We start from the raw sequence: 15501 nt of genomic DNA, 5'->3' as shown, positions 1-15501 counted from the left end.
CCCGGCCCGTGCGCCCCGTCGGGGCGGGCAGCGACCGTACGGCGGGGGAGGACCAGCCCGCAGCGAGGTCCCCCCTCCCCCTTCCTTTCTTCCCCCCCCCCCCCCCTCCGCCGCGCCCGGTGCCGCCGCCGCAGGTAGCGGGGCCCGGCGGGGCGGGCGGCCCCCGGGGCGCGGCGGGGGGGCTCCGCTTCCTGCCCGGCCCGCGGCCGCCCCCGGCGGGGGAGCGGGGCCGGCGCGGCTCCCCGCCCTTCCTGCCGCGGCCGCGGGACGCGCCGCCCGCGGGCACGGAGCGCGGCGGCGGCGGCGGGCGGAGCGGGGCGCGCCCGCCCCATGCACCGGAGCCATGAGGGCGGGCAGCCCCGGGGCCCGGGCCGCCGCGCCCCGGCCGGCGCCGAGGCGGGCAAGGTGAGCGCCGCCGCTGCCGCCGTCGGGGCCGGGAGCGGGGCCGGGAGCGGGAGCGGGACGGGGCACCCCGGGGCGGGCGCGGGCCGGGCCGGTAGCGGGGCCGGGGCCGGTAGCGGGGCCGGAGCCGGGGCCGCTCGCTGCCTCCCGCGCCCGAGGGGAGGATTTTCCATCCCGGCGTTTTCTGGGGCGTTTTGTGCTCGGCGGAGGGAGAGGGGGAAGAATTTCGATTTTTAATTACTACCATTAAAAAAATCAAATTTGCAATTCTTTGGGTGGCCTGATGGATTCCCTGATTGACAGCCGGAATTGACACTCTGGGTACCTCTTATCTCGGGCATTTACGGCAATTTCTAATTGCAGGTAGTTTGTGGGGTTTTTTCAGCGCTTTGGCTCGCATGGGAACCGAGCGATTACTTCAAGAGGCCCGGGTTAAGTGCAGGCAGGGAGAGAATTCAATCCACATTCAAATTGCTTCATTAAAGAGACGCAGCTTTTGTTGCAAAGGATTTAAATGGCCACTAGAAAGTTCTTATTTATTGTTTTGAGGCGGTTTATATAGGGTGCCCCGCGCTCGCCCGGCGCATGGAGCCGCAGCCTCCCTCTCCCGCTCTCTCCCGCAAGGTGATGCCGCCGGAGCCGCTGCCCAAAGGGAGCGCCCGCTGCCTCGACCCGCACGCCCGCGCCATGGTAAGCGGGGCCGGGGGCTGCGGGGACCCGCCGGGACCCATCGGGCCGGGGGCTGCGGGGACCCGCCGGGCCGGGGATGCCGGGGGCTGCGGGGACCCGCCGGGCCGGGGATGCCGGGGATGCCGGGGGCTGCGGGGACCCGTCGGGACGCAGCGGGGGCTGCGGGGCCCCGGCTGACGGCCCCGCGGCGGCTCTGCCCGCAGTCGCAGCCCGACGGGGAGCCGCTGCCCGGTGCCCTGGAGAAGGAGGACGCCCGCTCGGCGCCCAGCACACCCTCCACGCCGTCCGTCTGCTCCCCGCCGTCCTCCTCCTCCTCCACGCCGTCGGCCGGCAAGAACGTCTGCTCCAGCTGCGGGCTGGAGATCCTCGACCGGTACCTGCTCAAGGTGAGCGGCGGCGGCGGCGGCGGCGGGGGGCGGGGGGCGGCGGGCGGCCCCGGGTCTCAGCCCCCTTCTCTGCCGCAGGTGAACAACCTCATCTGGCACGTCCGCTGCCTGGAGTGCTCCGTGTGCCGCACGTCGCTGCGGCAGCAGCACAGTTGCTACATCAAGAACAAGGAGATCTTCTGCAAGATGGACTACTTCAGGTAGGGCAGACGGGCTGGGGGCGGGGGGCAGCTCCGCGCCGAAGCTCCGGCTCCGGGGGGGCTCGGCGTCCTCGCCGGCTGCCGAGGGGCCGGGGCCGCTCCGGCGCTGGCGCCGGCGGGGAGAAGGTGTGAAAAAGCCGGCGGGCTCCCCGGAGCAGCCCGGCGGAGGGCCGTCCCCTCGGGGCACGGGGAGGACGGGGATTTGGGCTGCAGCCGCACCACCTCCCGGAGGGGGTCCTGACCCCCGGCGGCACCGCGGCCGGAGACCCTGGGCTCCGCGGGAATCGCGCGGCGGGGAATCGTCCCCTCGCCCGGGGAAGTGTTGGTCGAACGGCGTCGCCCCGGCTGCAGCCGGGAGGGTAAATGTGTACCGGGCGGTGCGCGGTGCCGAACGGCGGTTGGAAACCTCTGTCCGCGGTGCAGCACCGCAAACGCGCCGGAGCGGCCGTGGCCGGAGCGCGTTAAAGAACCGAAAGCCATCGGCGGCAGCGCCGGTCCCCGCGGCCGGGCCGGGGCTCGCCGGGTGCCGCGGGGTTCGGTCCGGACCTGCCTCCCCCGGGGGAGCGCGTCCTGCCGGGGAGGCCGTTCCCGGCCCCGACAGCCTTTTGGTTATAAACCTTAAACCACGATTTTTTCGCCCAAAAGAGAGGCAGGAGGGGATGGAGCAGCCTGAGCTCCTCACTGGGATTTAACTAAACATCAGAGCCCCCCGCTCTGACTTCCCCCATCCCACCAGGATGAGGAAACACCGTTCGCCCCGGGAGGAAGGGCACTGGCGGGCAGGCGGTGCGAACGGCCCCGGCGGGGCGCGGGGGGCTCGGCAGCATCCTCCCGCGGCGGCGGAGCGGGTCGGGGCTGCCTCCGCCGACAAAGGTGCCGCGGGCCGGGCGTGCGGGGCAGGAACAACCGCCGAGATTTCTTTAGCGTTTGTTACCGGGAGGGTCTCCAAATGCTCGCTAAAGCGCGGCTCGGCCCCCCCGTCCCGCCGGGCGCGGTGCCGCCGCGGGGTGCGCGGCTCCTCGGGCTCCGTCCCCGCGGGGCCGCCGCGCTCCCCGTCCTGCCCGGTTGTTACCGTTGTTGTTATTATTGTTATAATTATTATTAATCTGCTATTTTTCGGTCGTTTCACCCAAATTTCCTTCGCTCTCAAGAGAAAGGTTTAGGGAAGTCCGCGGTGCCGTTGCGACGCTTCAGGGCATTTTCAGCGTTTGAGTTTAATTAATAACCGTTGCGACGCCGTTACCATTTTTAAAGTATGGACCTTTCCGAAGGCGGTTTTTAAGTAGCGACTGGATCTCTAAATTGCCTTCGAGCAAATGCAGCGAATACCGTCTGTCAAACCCGCAGCCGTTGCGGCAGAACGCCCCGACCCGCGCGGGGTCTCCGCCCGCCGCCACCGCCGCCGGAAAACTAAAACGAAAATCGCTGAAGGCGCCGCAGGACCCCCCCGATTCCCGGGCCGCCGCTTCGGGGGGCGGGGGGGCTCCCGGGCCGCGCTTCGCACTTGCCTTTTTTACTGAAAAATACAGGTTGGATTTTTATTTTTGACTTTTCCTGAGGGGTGAAGCGCCGCGCGGCGGGAGCGGCGGCGCTGGGAGCCGGGCGGGCGCGGGGCGGCCCCGCTCTCCCCCTCTCAGCCCCCGGGGCTGCGGGGTCGCTGCGACCCCCGGCCGAGCCCCGCGCCGGTCCCGCTGCGGGGGCGGCGGGCGGGGGTCGTTCCCGCCGCCTCCGGGGGCAGCCGCGGCGGAGCCCGCCGGGTTGAGCCGCGCGGCCGCCGCCGTCGGTGCTCGTCTGCGGCCGCAGCCGCTCACCAGGGCCGGGGCGGGTCGGGGCAGACGCCCCCCGGTAGCCCCCTGGCAAACCCGGCTCGGGGACCGCTCGCCCGGCCCCGGCCCCCATCCTAGCCCGCAGCCTGGCGACCCGGGACAGTCGGGGCTCGAAGGACAAATCCATCTCTTGAGATGTTTGGTTTGTTTTTTTTTTTTTTTTTTAATTTTATTTATTATTTGCTTTATTTGCTGCAGATGAAATGCGTGGGTTTTCTTTTCTTTTCTTTTTTTTTTTTTTTCTTTAAAAGCAAAACAGAAACCCCATCCCAACACACGCGGATCTTTGCAGCCAAGGCAGATGGGAAGGGGTGGTGGGATGCGCTCTGCACGGAGCACACGGCTGCTTTTACCGCACCAGTGCTAATTCCCCGGGAGCCGGGGCTGCTCATGGGCAGCCGGGGCTGGGGGGCTGTCGGGCATGGGGCTGTCCACAGGCACAGCCCCGCTGCCGGGTGGGCACTGCTGCCCGATGGTGGGCACGTTTTGGCCTGGTCTGTCTGACCTTCCCTTCCCCGTTCATATGAGGGGCTGTGTAAGCGCTGGCGCTACCACGGCTCTGCGGCCTCGTGTGCGTTTTTAAGCAAACACTGCTGTTTCCTGTGTCTTGTCAAATAATTGCATTTGGCATCCAGGGCTCCAGCGCTTCGAGGAGAACCAAATTAAAATTGGAGCTCATTGAGCAGAACATTGTGTTCCCGGGCGATGTGAGGGCTGCTCGCGGCCAAGCTCCCACGGCTCCGGTCGCAGAGAGGCCCGGTGTCAGCCCGGTGTGATTCCCGCAGCACTCCGCTGGGACCCCTGTGGCTCTCTGCCTTGCTGGGCAGCTCTTGGGCACACGAGTGTGGGATTGCTGGCCCTGGTCTGTGTCCCTGGGGGCTGGGACAGCAAAAAAGCTGTGCTGCGGGTGGGCCAGCACCCATAGCCCGGCTACGGCCCAGGTGGCCTCCGTCATCCCTTGCTGTTGCGCCCTGCTGGGATGATGCTCCTGCTCGAGCATTGCTGTGGCTCAGCGTGGAGATGGACTCACTGTGGTGACATGCCACTGGTCCGCTGTGCGATCTGAGGTGATGTCTGGAAGCTCCATCTGGCTCGGGGGACTGTGTTAGGGACTTCCTACGGAGCGGGCCCAGGAGGGGCTGGGGACATTTGGGAGCTGTGGCCCTGGGAGCTGGGTGTCCCTTGCCCTGTCCCAGCAGGCGGGGATGGATAGCAGGGCTCAGGGAGCTGTGGCACCCGGGTACAAGCAGCGTATGAGAGCCAGGACACACCAGGGCATCCTTCTGCCTCTGTTCTTCCCGCGCCCCAGATGTTGCGGCCGCCCCTGGGGGAGGCGGGATGAGTCTCTGGGATGAGTCTCTCTGGGATGAGTCTTTCCTGGTAATGTTGTTGGCAGTTTCCATCTCCTGGTGCTAACGGTCATGGAGAGCTGGCAGCATCTGCTTGCCTGACCACAAACCATGTGCGCGGGGCCTGAGCCCATGGCTCTGGCAGATGTTGGTGATGCCCCGGCCTGTGCTACAGTGCTGGGCTCAGGGAAAGCCTGAGCTCCGCGTCTCCAATGCAGTGTGGCCCCGTCCCCATCTCCGTCCCCACCAGGTGGGTGGCAGTAGCGACAGGAGCCCCTTGCCTGGTGATACACAGCCCCGAGTGGATGGGGCTCTTTGGACTGTCACTGCCCTGCAAGCTCGGTGAACTAAAGTCTGTTTTATTTTTGAGCCATTGTTTCCAGTGGTGACAGGTCAGGTCAGCCGGCTCACAGGCATTTCTCTCCCTGTTCCTGCGTCACTGGTGGTGGCGGTCCCTGCAGTGGTGGTCTCAGTTGGGTGACAGCGGGTGCCCATGCCCAGCCCCAGCTCAGCCTGGTTTCTGTAAAACCTGATTGCTGTGGTTGGTGCCGGAGGCAGGTGTTGTGCAAGAGCCACAGGCGCGGCATCGGCAGTTGCCGGTGCCGCAGCCACTGCAGCCACCGCAGCCTCCGCAGCCTCCGTGCCTGCGTCTGGCTGCCGAGCCTCGGTCTCTTGCTGGGCACTGCTCGTGCCATGGATCTGCAGGGGACAGCAGTGTCTGCCCCTGCCTGCGATGGCTGCTGCGGCGCCAAGAGCCCCCGCGCTCTCGGCAGCCCCTGCCCCGCTGCCTGGGAACCACCACCAACCGAGGTTGGGGGGACACCGTGCTGTGGGTCTGGGGCCACCTGCGTGCCCCCCCAGATCCCAGACAGTGCGTGACAAGGATGGGACATGTGACCTTCCCAGCATGTGCCTCAGTTTCCCCTCGGTCCCGGAGGCACAGGGATGTGCCCGTCCCTGTGCAGTGCCCCCCTCCCTGCAGCAGGCTGTGATTTGAGTAAGGAGCGGCGATTACCACGTGCCATTAGCTCGGTAAGCCTGCCCCTCGTTTGATACCGTTCAGCAAGTACGACTGTTTACATAGCACATTGTTCAAAGTAATTCAATTTACAGGAATGATCTTTACTTCTAAATAAAAAATTAATACAGTTCTTTTGTTTGTGCGTTTATATAAACTAGCTGGCACACAGTCAGTTTACAATGTTCCCATCTGAAGTAAATTAGTGAAGTCTCTTAGCTAAGTCTCTGTATAATTTCAGCACAGAAATATCCTCTCTAAGGCAGTCCTTTTAGGTTGGGTGGGTTTTTTTTTTTTTTGGTCAGCTATGGTCAGGCTGAAAAATTTAAACCTTTCTTTTTCTCCCAAATATTTTTGCAATTAGTAATTCCAGCACAGGACGGTCTCTCTGTATCTCACTGAGCCCGTGATGGGCAGCAGCTCTGCGGCGTGGGGCTGGGCACAGGCAGCGTGCCTTGGCTGCGGTGGGCTGACCTGCGCTCTTCCACCGCCCGCAGCGGCCAGGGCTGCTCTGGGCAGCCGAACCCGAGGGGCATGCTGTGCCGGGGGTCTCCTACCGCTTGGTGTGGTTGTCTCTTCTCAGTGTTTCATGCCTGTGCTGAGCGATGCTGGAGCTGCTCGGGCAGGAGTGGCAGCGGCTCCGCTCCCTGGCCAGCGCAGGGTCGGGAGCGTGCGGGGCCCGGCTGCAGCGGGGGGCTGTGTGGGAGCCCCCAGGGAGCCCGAGGCCGTGGCGGTGGGTGTGCGGGGAAGTGCAGTGGCGGCGATCAGGGCTGTGTCTGAGCCAGCACCAGTGCTACAGTGACAGAGGAGATGCTCGCATCTCCCCTGCTGCTCTTGCTGCTGCTCGCTGCTCGTTGCATTTACTTTTTCAAGCAGTGGTAATACTAAAATGTAGAAGCCAAACCAAGGCTGTGCCTGGCCATGCCTGCGCTACAGGCAGCATCTCCTGGACAGCGCTGGCCTGGAGACACTGGGCCACGGGGGTTACATCTGCTGCTCCCCGTGTCCTGGCAGAAATGAGCTTTTTTTCAGAAGTGCATGCAAACACTCAGTGCCCAGTGCGGGGATCCTGGCCGTCTCCTTGGCTCTTCATTGCACTGAGCTACTTTCTAGCATAACTCACTCCAGCATGATCATCATCCTCTCGCAGCGAGGAGACTCCTCGTAGGAGGAAAAAGCAGATGCGTGCGGCTGTATGTGTGAGGAGAAAACACATGTTTTGATTTATGGCAATGGGAGAGAACCAGCTTTGACACAGTTTCCATCCGAGTCTCACACTGGCTGTTATCAAAATAAAAAGCCCACGGGCTTGGAAGCTGATTCATGGCGCTGCGTCACCTCAGCCCCTCGGTCGCTGGCGCCGCTGGGCTGCGTTGAGTCACGTTCCTCTCCTGCCCGCACTGCTGCCCATGCTGCCCTGCCGTGGGACAATGGCATCGGTGGGGCGGCTTCACTGCAGCTCTTTCCCTGCATGGGTGTTGTGGGATTTGGGCTGGATGGGGCGAGCAATGGGAATGGCAGCAGCACCCTCACCTCCTGCCCTCACCTCCTGCCCTCACCCTGCTTCTTCTCCTCCCGCAGCCGGTTTGGTACAAAGTGCGCCCGCTGCGGCAGGCAGATCTACGCCAGCGACTGGGTGCGGCGAGCGCGGGGCAACGCCTACCATCTCGCCTGCTTCGCCTGCTTCTCCTGCAAGCGGCAGCTCTCCACCGGCGAGGAATTCGGCTTGGTGGAGGAGAAGGTGCTGTGCCGGATTCACTACGACACCATGATAGAGAACCTCAAGCGAGCGGCGGAAAACGGTATGCAGCCCCAACACCGTGGTCGCGGCCTCGCCCTGGGATGTCCCTGTCCCCCATGCTGACGCCCATCATGGGGTATGGGGCTGGTCCTGTCATTGCCAAAAGGGATTGATGGGTGGCCCTGGGCTGGCAGAGGGCTCCTGGGGGTGGCCGATGTGCCAGCGACATCCACGGCTCATGGGAGACCTGTGTGCCATGGGCAATGCTGGGGGCAAGCCCCCAGTCCTGTGCAGCCCAGTGCACCGCATGCAGCGAATGCGGAAGCCACTGGGATTTTGAGGCTATGAGTCATAAATCTAGAAGGTGGGAAAGCTGGCGAGCCGACAAAACCTTCCCATCATTTTCCACCCGCCCTGCCTGCCCGGGGACACGCCGCTCCCAGCTGGACCGCACCGCATGCTGCCGTCCCCACCGCAGCACGCCACGAGCGGCCGGCCAGCCTCTGCTTTCCCAATCATGTCCTGCTCCTGCCGGGGCCGGGTTGGTGACACTGAGGTCACGAAGTGCAGCACCCCCCTCTCCTTGGGCACAGCCCACCCCCATCCTCCTGCGTGGCAGCGGCCAGAGAGATGCCTGGAGGAAAAAATTGGTGGGGTCCAACGTGGTGCATGGGAAGGCCAGGCAGTGCCAGGGCTGTCCTGCGTTGGAAAGCACCTGAGAGATGTTGATATGGCAGCGATCGCAGCTCAGGGGAGCGGGCAGCCTCCGGAGCTGCAGCCCTCTGTGCCCCTCGCTAGTGCTTGGTGGGCACGGGGAGGCAGATGCCTTCTCCCAGTCCATGCAGCATGCGGAAACCATTAACAACCTGACATGAAAATAATGAGTGTTTCTGTTTACAGTGTTTGAGTAAGAGGATGAAAACAGAGTGCCCGGTTGGGCTGGGAGGGTCCCGGCTCGGGATGTGGCTTGTGGTGTCTTGGTCCATATGGTCAGCTGCTGCGGAGACGCGAGCGAGGTGGTGGGGAGCAGGGATGGAGGGGGAGAAGCCGCATGGCCTGGAAGAGCAGGCTGGTGTGAGGATGGCAGGGTCTGGCGTTGGGGGGTCCCGCAGAGTTGTTACCCCAGCTGAGGGCTGTGGCAGTGGGTTCACTGCTGCTCATAGGGTTCTGCTGGTGTGGACTGAGCCCCGTGGTGTTGGGGCAGCACTGGGGCACACAGCGAGTGTCCTGCATGGGTACCTGTGTCCAAGTGTCCCCTGGTTTTGAGAAGGGGATGGGATCGCTTTGGAGAGCTGCAGTTGCTGCAGAGTTGGAGGGCCACGCTCCCCCCCTCCAGTAATTACCCAGCAATTTCTTCTGCACATGAGGTTTTACATAGAAGAAAAATAAACAGATGTTGCTGAAGTCAGAGTCCCATTCATCATCCTAAAAGAACAAGTCAAACTATATGAGAAAGTCCTTCAACTCAAGCCAAGACAATCACAGCCCAGTCCAGCTTGCAGAGCGAGCGCCGGGTTGTGCAGGCGCATCCTGGGAGCGGGGCGAGCGCCAGCCCCGCTCCGGCATCCTCCCTCATCCATCACTCATCGGCCCTTCACCCGCACCGCCGAGAGCAGCAGCCGGGCATGACATGAGCTGCACCGGGGACCGTGGCGAGGAACGAGGGACCCCAGCTCTGGCCACCCTCCCTGCAGGCTCCGTAGCTGTGCGAGCACAGCTGGTCTCACCCCAACGCTGTGTTTGGCAAGTGGGTGGACAGTTTCTCCCTTGGCGCATCCCCCTTAGTGTGGTGGCTGCTCAGAGTGTGAGTGCCCCGAGGCCATGGGGACGGCGCTGCTCCTGCTGCTGCTTGAGGAGTCAGGAGAGGAGGAGGTCGGGGTGCTGGCAGGATTTGGGGCCAGGGAAAGAAGCCCATTGAAACGCTCTGAGCAAATGAAACAACTGATGGAGGCAGTGCCTGCAGGGGAAGACGGGGTCACGGGGAGCAGCACGGGGCAGGAGTGATGGATGTTGGTGAGCCTGGCGCAGGCAGGGTCCCCTTCTGAGCCACTCGCTGGAGGATGTGGCCAAGTGGTGACCGTGAGTCAGGGCCAGGAGGACATCACCTCGAAATCCATCTTCTTGCTGCCATTTCCCCATCCCTCGTTCCCTGCATCTTCCACCAACTTGCTCCATTTTTCTTAATTTGATGGTAAACTCCTTGGGGCGGGTGGTGTCTCCTGGAGGGGCTCTGCTCTTTCTGCTACAGCTCGCAGGAAGGGATGCCGCGGGTGCCCCACACCACTGTGTCAGGTGCGTTGTCCCCCAGTTGAACGGCCGTTGCACATGGGGGCGGCAGGTGGGCAGGGGAGTTTCTGACCTGCGGTGCATGGGGCTTCTCTCTCATAGGCAACGGGATCACGCTGGAGGGGGCTGTGCCCTCAGAGCAGGACAGCCAGCCGAAGCCGGCCAAGAGGGCCCGCACCTCCTTCACCGCCGAGCAGCTGCAGGTAGCGGGGCTGGGCCGGGGGGGCCAGAGCGGCTGCGGCTCCCCGGCCTCATCCTGACCCCCTCTCCCTTCTCCTCCCCCCCAGGTCATGCAGGCACAGTTTGCTCAGGACAACAACCCCGACGCACAAACGCTTCAGAAGCTGGCAGACATGACGGGGCTGAGTCGGAGAGTCATTCAGGTGAGGGACAGGCAGGGTGTGGGCAGGGTGCAGGCAGGGTGTGGGCAGGGTGCAGGCACCGTCGGCCAAGCAGGGCTGAGGAATGGGGCAGAGGAGGTGAAAGGCTGGTGCTAGGCAGGGCTCACGTCCCCGTGGCCCTTTGCTCCCGCACATCCACCCCGGGACTTGCCACATCCAGCAGCTTTGTGCTCCGTCACCAGTTTGTCGGCTTCTCCAGGTCCCATAGCGACGCCAGCACCAGTCTTTCTCTGTCCCACTCATGGGTTTTCTATTTGTTTTTCCCTCTTGTGATGCAATGAAAAAACCCCAAACCATACAGCCCCAGCCAGTCCCAATAAATTGCCATGTGGGAAAGCTGCCATTAGCCTGCCACCCCGGAGCTCCGTGCTCTGCCCCGACAGCAGCCACTGGCACCGGCAGCGCAGGCGCTTCCCCAGCAGCTATCCCGCCAGGAGCAGGCAAAGCCAGCTGCTTCAGGAAGCGTTGGGATTGAGAAGTTTAAAGAAAAAGGGGTTTTTCAGCCCCAGGGGAAGCAGTGGCAGGAAAGTCCCTGCGCTTGTGCTGTTTGGGAGGGGAGGGAGAGCAGTGCTGTATGGACTGAGAAAAATGTCCCCTCTGCAACTCCCAGCTCGCCGTCCCCGTAGACAGCCCAGCTTTGCTCCCTGGTGACACTTATACTCTTTAATGTTCTGCTGACATATTTTCTGCATACAATAAACCCATGAGTGATTAAAATAAATTCGGAGCTTTCATCCAGGATTGTTTTGCCAATGACACATTTAAAATTCGTGTGTGAAAATCTGGCTCGAGGCTCAGTTATTGAGATTCTTCATTTAGCTAAAGATCAAGCAGTCTGCACACTGGGCTATTTTTTATGCGGATATTTTTTAAAGGCACTTTGAACAGGAAACAATTTGTCAAATGCCTACGACTGTTTCCTTCTCTGTGGTCCAGCATGTGCAGCCTCAGAGAGCTGATCTTCTCTCAGCCTTGGAGATTTTTACTCCCAGCTATCTTTCAAAAATTAAAGCATAAGAAAGAAATCACCACATTAGCATAGAACCCTCCATGCATGTATGAACTCTAGGATATAATCCCCTAACTATTCCTTTAATTAGAAGCAGCGAGATATGGTCAGAGGGCTCATACCTGCTGCTCAGCTGGAATAGGGCTGGATCCCACAGTGCCCTCCTTTCTCAGCTTTAATGCTCTGCTGATGTGGTTTTTGAATGCAGTAAACCACAAGTGATTAAAAAAATATTGTTTTCATTGTTCCTGAAGTCACATCTTCTCCTAGTCTAAGCTTTTATTGGGTTTTGTCTCCCCTTGCCTCATCAATGCTCACGCGTTTCCCAGCTGATCTCAGCCCTGCTCTTAGGCCAGGCTAGCTGGGGCTGAAGGTTAAAGTCTAAATAAGACCTTGAAGGGTGCTCCCATCATTTGCTGTGGAAGCCATGCAGGGACGAGGCTTTCTGCCTGCAGGGATGGATGAACCCAGCCAAGCTTGGGTACAGGGGGTGTTTCTGCCCGGCTGCTGCCCCGGCCAGTACGGTGCTGTTGCCGAGGGCTTTCACAGCCCTTCCAGCTCAGGGAGCAGCTTGCTGTTAAAATTATTTCAGTGTGGAAAAGAATAGTGTGATCATTAACATGAGTTTCTGTGTCACCTAGTCAGGGTGTTTCATTCAGTGACTCCTGCCACAAGCTTGAAAGTTTTAATTACCCTAATAAAGAATGGTCTTGGTTTTGACCAAAAGAAATTAATGGTAGAGATGCCACTTTGGGTACCCTAATGTTTGTACTGTCTTGAGAAAAAACTCCTGCTCTAGTGAGTGTAAAACAAAGCTATGGAAGGAAGCTGGTGGAATGCTGGTGATGCATTTCAGTGTGCAGATTTCTAAATTTGAGTCTCTTTTTTTTTTTTTTTAATACTTGGAAGAGACACTCATCATAGGGTTTTGGTGAAGGACCACACTTCAGTCCAATTGTCTCTCCGTTGATACAGGGTTTGCTGTTTTTGTTTCAGGTTTGGTTTCAAAACTGCAGAGCCCGCCATAAAAAACACACCCCCCAGCACACGGTGCCGCCCTCGGGAGCCCCCCCGTCCCGCATCCCTTCTTCGCTCTCCGATGACATTCACTACTCACCCTTCAGCAGCCCGGAGCGGGCCCGGATGGTGACGCTGCACGGATACATAGAAAGTAAGTGTCGGCTCGCAGGGTCCGGCAGCGGGGTGCTCGGGGACGGCAGGGCAGGGGGGTGCTCCCCGGGAGCAGGCGGTAGTGCTGTGGCACAAAGTGCTGTCAAAAACGCCCTTGTACTCCCTTACATGTCTGGTGCACGCGTTCCTCCTCCTCGTGATCTGATGAGCTTTGTCTTTGGGATTTTCTGAAGTGCCGTTTACAGGGGAGCCCCAGATGAGAGGAGGAGGGGAGAAGGGGCTGCTACAGCCTCTTTTCCTCCATACCTCATGCCCAGGAATGTCACTGCCAGGGTTTTACCTGACTGGTCCTTGGCCCTCCTTGCATTTTGTTTGTCATGGACAAGAGGCGTGAATGTGCCCTGTTGAGCTCAGTGTTCAAGTCGTCTCCTTGCTGCTCACAAGATCAGAGTTGCTTTCTCAGTTGCCAAGTGCTGGTGAACCATTTGCGAGTGGCGGGCAGCTTGGGTCATGCCTGGGCCTTTGGTTATGCCTGGACGGAGGTTTTCGCTTTGTGACTCTTGTGAAGCTTCTCCCCTCCCTCACCCATGTGGGCCATGGTAAAACGTGGCTCCTGCTGTGCCTCTGCCTGATCCACCAGGCACCTCTTCTTCCACGCGTGTCCCGAGCTGCTCCCTGGTGGAAGCCTGACCGTGCCGGTTGCAGGACGTGTGTTGTTTGTAGTAACAGAGGCTGAAGCCTCTTCTCATCCACAGGTCAGGTACAGTGTGGACAAGTGCACTGTAGACTTCCCTACACTGCTCCACCAGTGCACCTCAAAGCAGACATGGAAGGACCACTATCTAATAGGGGTGAGAAGGTAATTGTAGACCCTGTTTCAGGCTTTGGGGCCAAACCTCAACTGCAGCAAAGATTTTTGTGTAACATCATTGCCACTGCTGTCTCTTGTCAGCATCACTGCTTCTCCATGATCTCTGGCAGCTGCCGCCCACTCATGTGTCTTTTCTTAATTGTGGTGGCCCTAGCTCGATGTACCAACTGTTGGTCAAGATGGCATCGCTTTGTTCTTCACTAAATACCCCTCATTGTTGTGATGTGCTGGGATGCTGTGCCTGCGTTCACTGAAGGCTTTTGACATCCTCCTGCCTGAACTCCTCTCTCTTTGGTGTTTCCCCTTCCCATGTGCAATGAGCTCCATTCTCCCGCTCCGTTCTTCAGCTGCCTGCACACATTGTCGGTGCAGACAGCGACTGGCTGTTAGCAACGGAGCAGGGGGGACCTTTAGCATGTGCTAACTTCTCAGTTTTCCATGAGTTATTAAGAAAGGTTCATTTCTTGGGGATTCCAGTATTGCTTAAAAAAATAACAACTGGCTGTTACAGTATCTGAAGTAGGAATGTTATTTCACAATGTCTGGCCAGGAAACAATATTGCATATTGCTATTTTTCTGTTCAGCACTTAAAGTATCTGTCAGTTCTAACACACAGCTTATTTGGGGACAAGCCTTCTGAAATGTGCTGAGGCTCATAAGGTTTTATTTAGAAGCCCAGTTTGAGTGGCTTTGGCAACTTTTATTTGTTTTAGCTTTTGTCTTTACTGTTAGAAGTTCTCAGCATCTCTCTTCTCAAATCTCTCTCTTTCTGGAGCAGCAATGGTAGCTTATTGAGCTCTGTTTCAATAAGCACAAGCGGGGGCATAGCAAAGTTACTTTTTCAGCCTAAATGCTACCATTTTGTCATGGTCTCTGCACAGCAAGCTGGAGAGTTTTCAGAAAATATTATACAGTCCTGGTGCTGTCATTCAGAGAAACTTCACTGCAGCAAGTCGTTCCTGTGATTTAAGTGTAGTTGCTTGCTCGCAGCTGTTGCAGAACTGGGTTTTCAGGACATGGAGCTGCCCCCCAACCAGCTCCTTTTCTGAACAATCACTTGCATGTTGAATTCCTGAAACCTGAAGCAGCCTTTTTTTTCCACATCCAAAATTTTTTAAAAGCAGTGATAGCTGAGATCCTGGGAAAACACACATAAAGGCTAAGTCTCTGTTTCCCTCTGCCCGTGGGGCACACAGCCCCGCTCCTCTCGGGGTACCCAGCGCAGCAGCTGTGGGAGAACCGAGTCAGGACCAGCTCAGCGGCTGTTCCCGCGGCTGATGGCAAGGACAGACACGGTACTGGCAGAGCAGAGAGATAGAGCGGTTTGAGGGAAGCCTGTGCTGATTAGCAAGGGAGGTGGATAGAGTGAGGACTGTTGGCAATGGCCATCTTTCTCGGTAGCTGCCGTACCAGAGCAAATCAATACTGGTTTCAGTGTGTTGCCCAGTACGGCATAGTTTCATAGCTAAAGGTGTCCCCAGGGGTGCAGCCCTCTCTCAGACCGTGTGCTGCCACAGTCCTGTTACCTCTGCCTGTGCCTCCCCTGGCTGGCTCCATTCCGTGGGCAGGCAGTAGTTCCAGAGAGGGTTTTTCCATGGGGAAGCGGCTGCCTGGGCACCCGCGGCAGCAGCGGGGCACATGTCTTTTCTGTTGGTCCCTGAATGCATGCGTGCATTGCGAGGGCTCTCTGTCTCTGAAAGCAGCTAATGCTCGATTCCCGTTTTTCCCACTAGGTCATCCTCTTTCAGTACTGACTGCGCGAACTCTTCCTCATCTGCCCATGGCGCTACCAGCACCACTGCCCCTCAGCCGCTGAAACACGGCGTCCAGCCCAAGGCAACTGTTATCAGTCATGCAGGAGAAACTCAGATCCAGCATTCTCAGTTATTTCCATTGACCAGCACCTAACATCCACTATTATTTCTCCAGCGACACTCTGTGTATGTGTGTGTTGAGTGCAGAGTTACATTTTTCACTTGTTTCTTGTGGACTTGTAGAATGACCGTGAGTCTCTCCAAGGCAATGCCAGACAGTCAAAATTAGTGACTCTACTGTGCTTGCAAATCTTGCTCCCAAACCCACGGGAATATGAACAAACCAGAACATGCTGAGTCTCAGGGGGGTCGATGATCACCTCTGAATATAAAGGAAGGAGGAATTTACGTGGTTTGGCCTGATTCTCTTTTTGCA

General features: G+C 59.2%; 1 protein-coding gene across 1 annotated transcript; it reads left to right on the top strand.

Moving 5' to 3' along the window:
• The first annotated feature begins 325 nt into the window (after positions 1 to 325).
• LHX6 (LIM homeobox 6) lies at positions 326 to 15375 on the top strand. The gene is made up of 10 exons (XM_082492740.1): positions 326 to 405; positions 952 to 1092; positions 1296 to 1478; positions 1557 to 1678; positions 7453 to 7673; positions 10001 to 10101; positions 10186 to 10281; positions 12305 to 12479; positions 13195 to 13298; positions 15045 to 15375. Exons 1-10 carry the CDS (start codon positions 331 to 333, stop codon positions 15063 to 15065), a joined length of 1239 nt encoding a protein of 412 aa, XP_082348866.1. The 5' UTR covers positions 326 to 330; the 3' UTR covers positions 15066 to 15375.
• Positions 15376 to 15501: the final 126 nt, after the last annotated feature.

This window comes from Vanellus vanellus, assembly GCF_965231255.1.
Source record: "Vanellus vanellus genome assembly, chromosome: 18".
Lineage (NCBI taxonomy): Eukaryota > Metazoa > Chordata > Aves > Charadriiformes > Charadriidae > Vanellus > Vanellus vanellus.
This window is presented reverse-complemented; position numbering and strand designations above follow the sequence as displayed.

Excerpts from the sequence above, each read along its gene's own strand:
- LHX6 (XM_082492740.1), top strand. The coding sequence starts at position 331 with ATGCACCGGAGCCATGAGGGCGGGCAGCCCCGGGGCCCGGGCCGCCGC. Across the intron at positions 12,480-13,194 it reads GCTGCACGGATACATAGAAA|GTCAGGTACAGTGTGGACAA; the intron begins GTAAGTGTCGGC and ends TCTCATCCACAG. Across the intron at positions 13,299-15,044 it reads TATCTAATAGGGGTGAGAAG|GTCATCCTCTTTCAGTACTG; the intron begins GTAATTGTAGAC and ends TTTTCCCACTAG.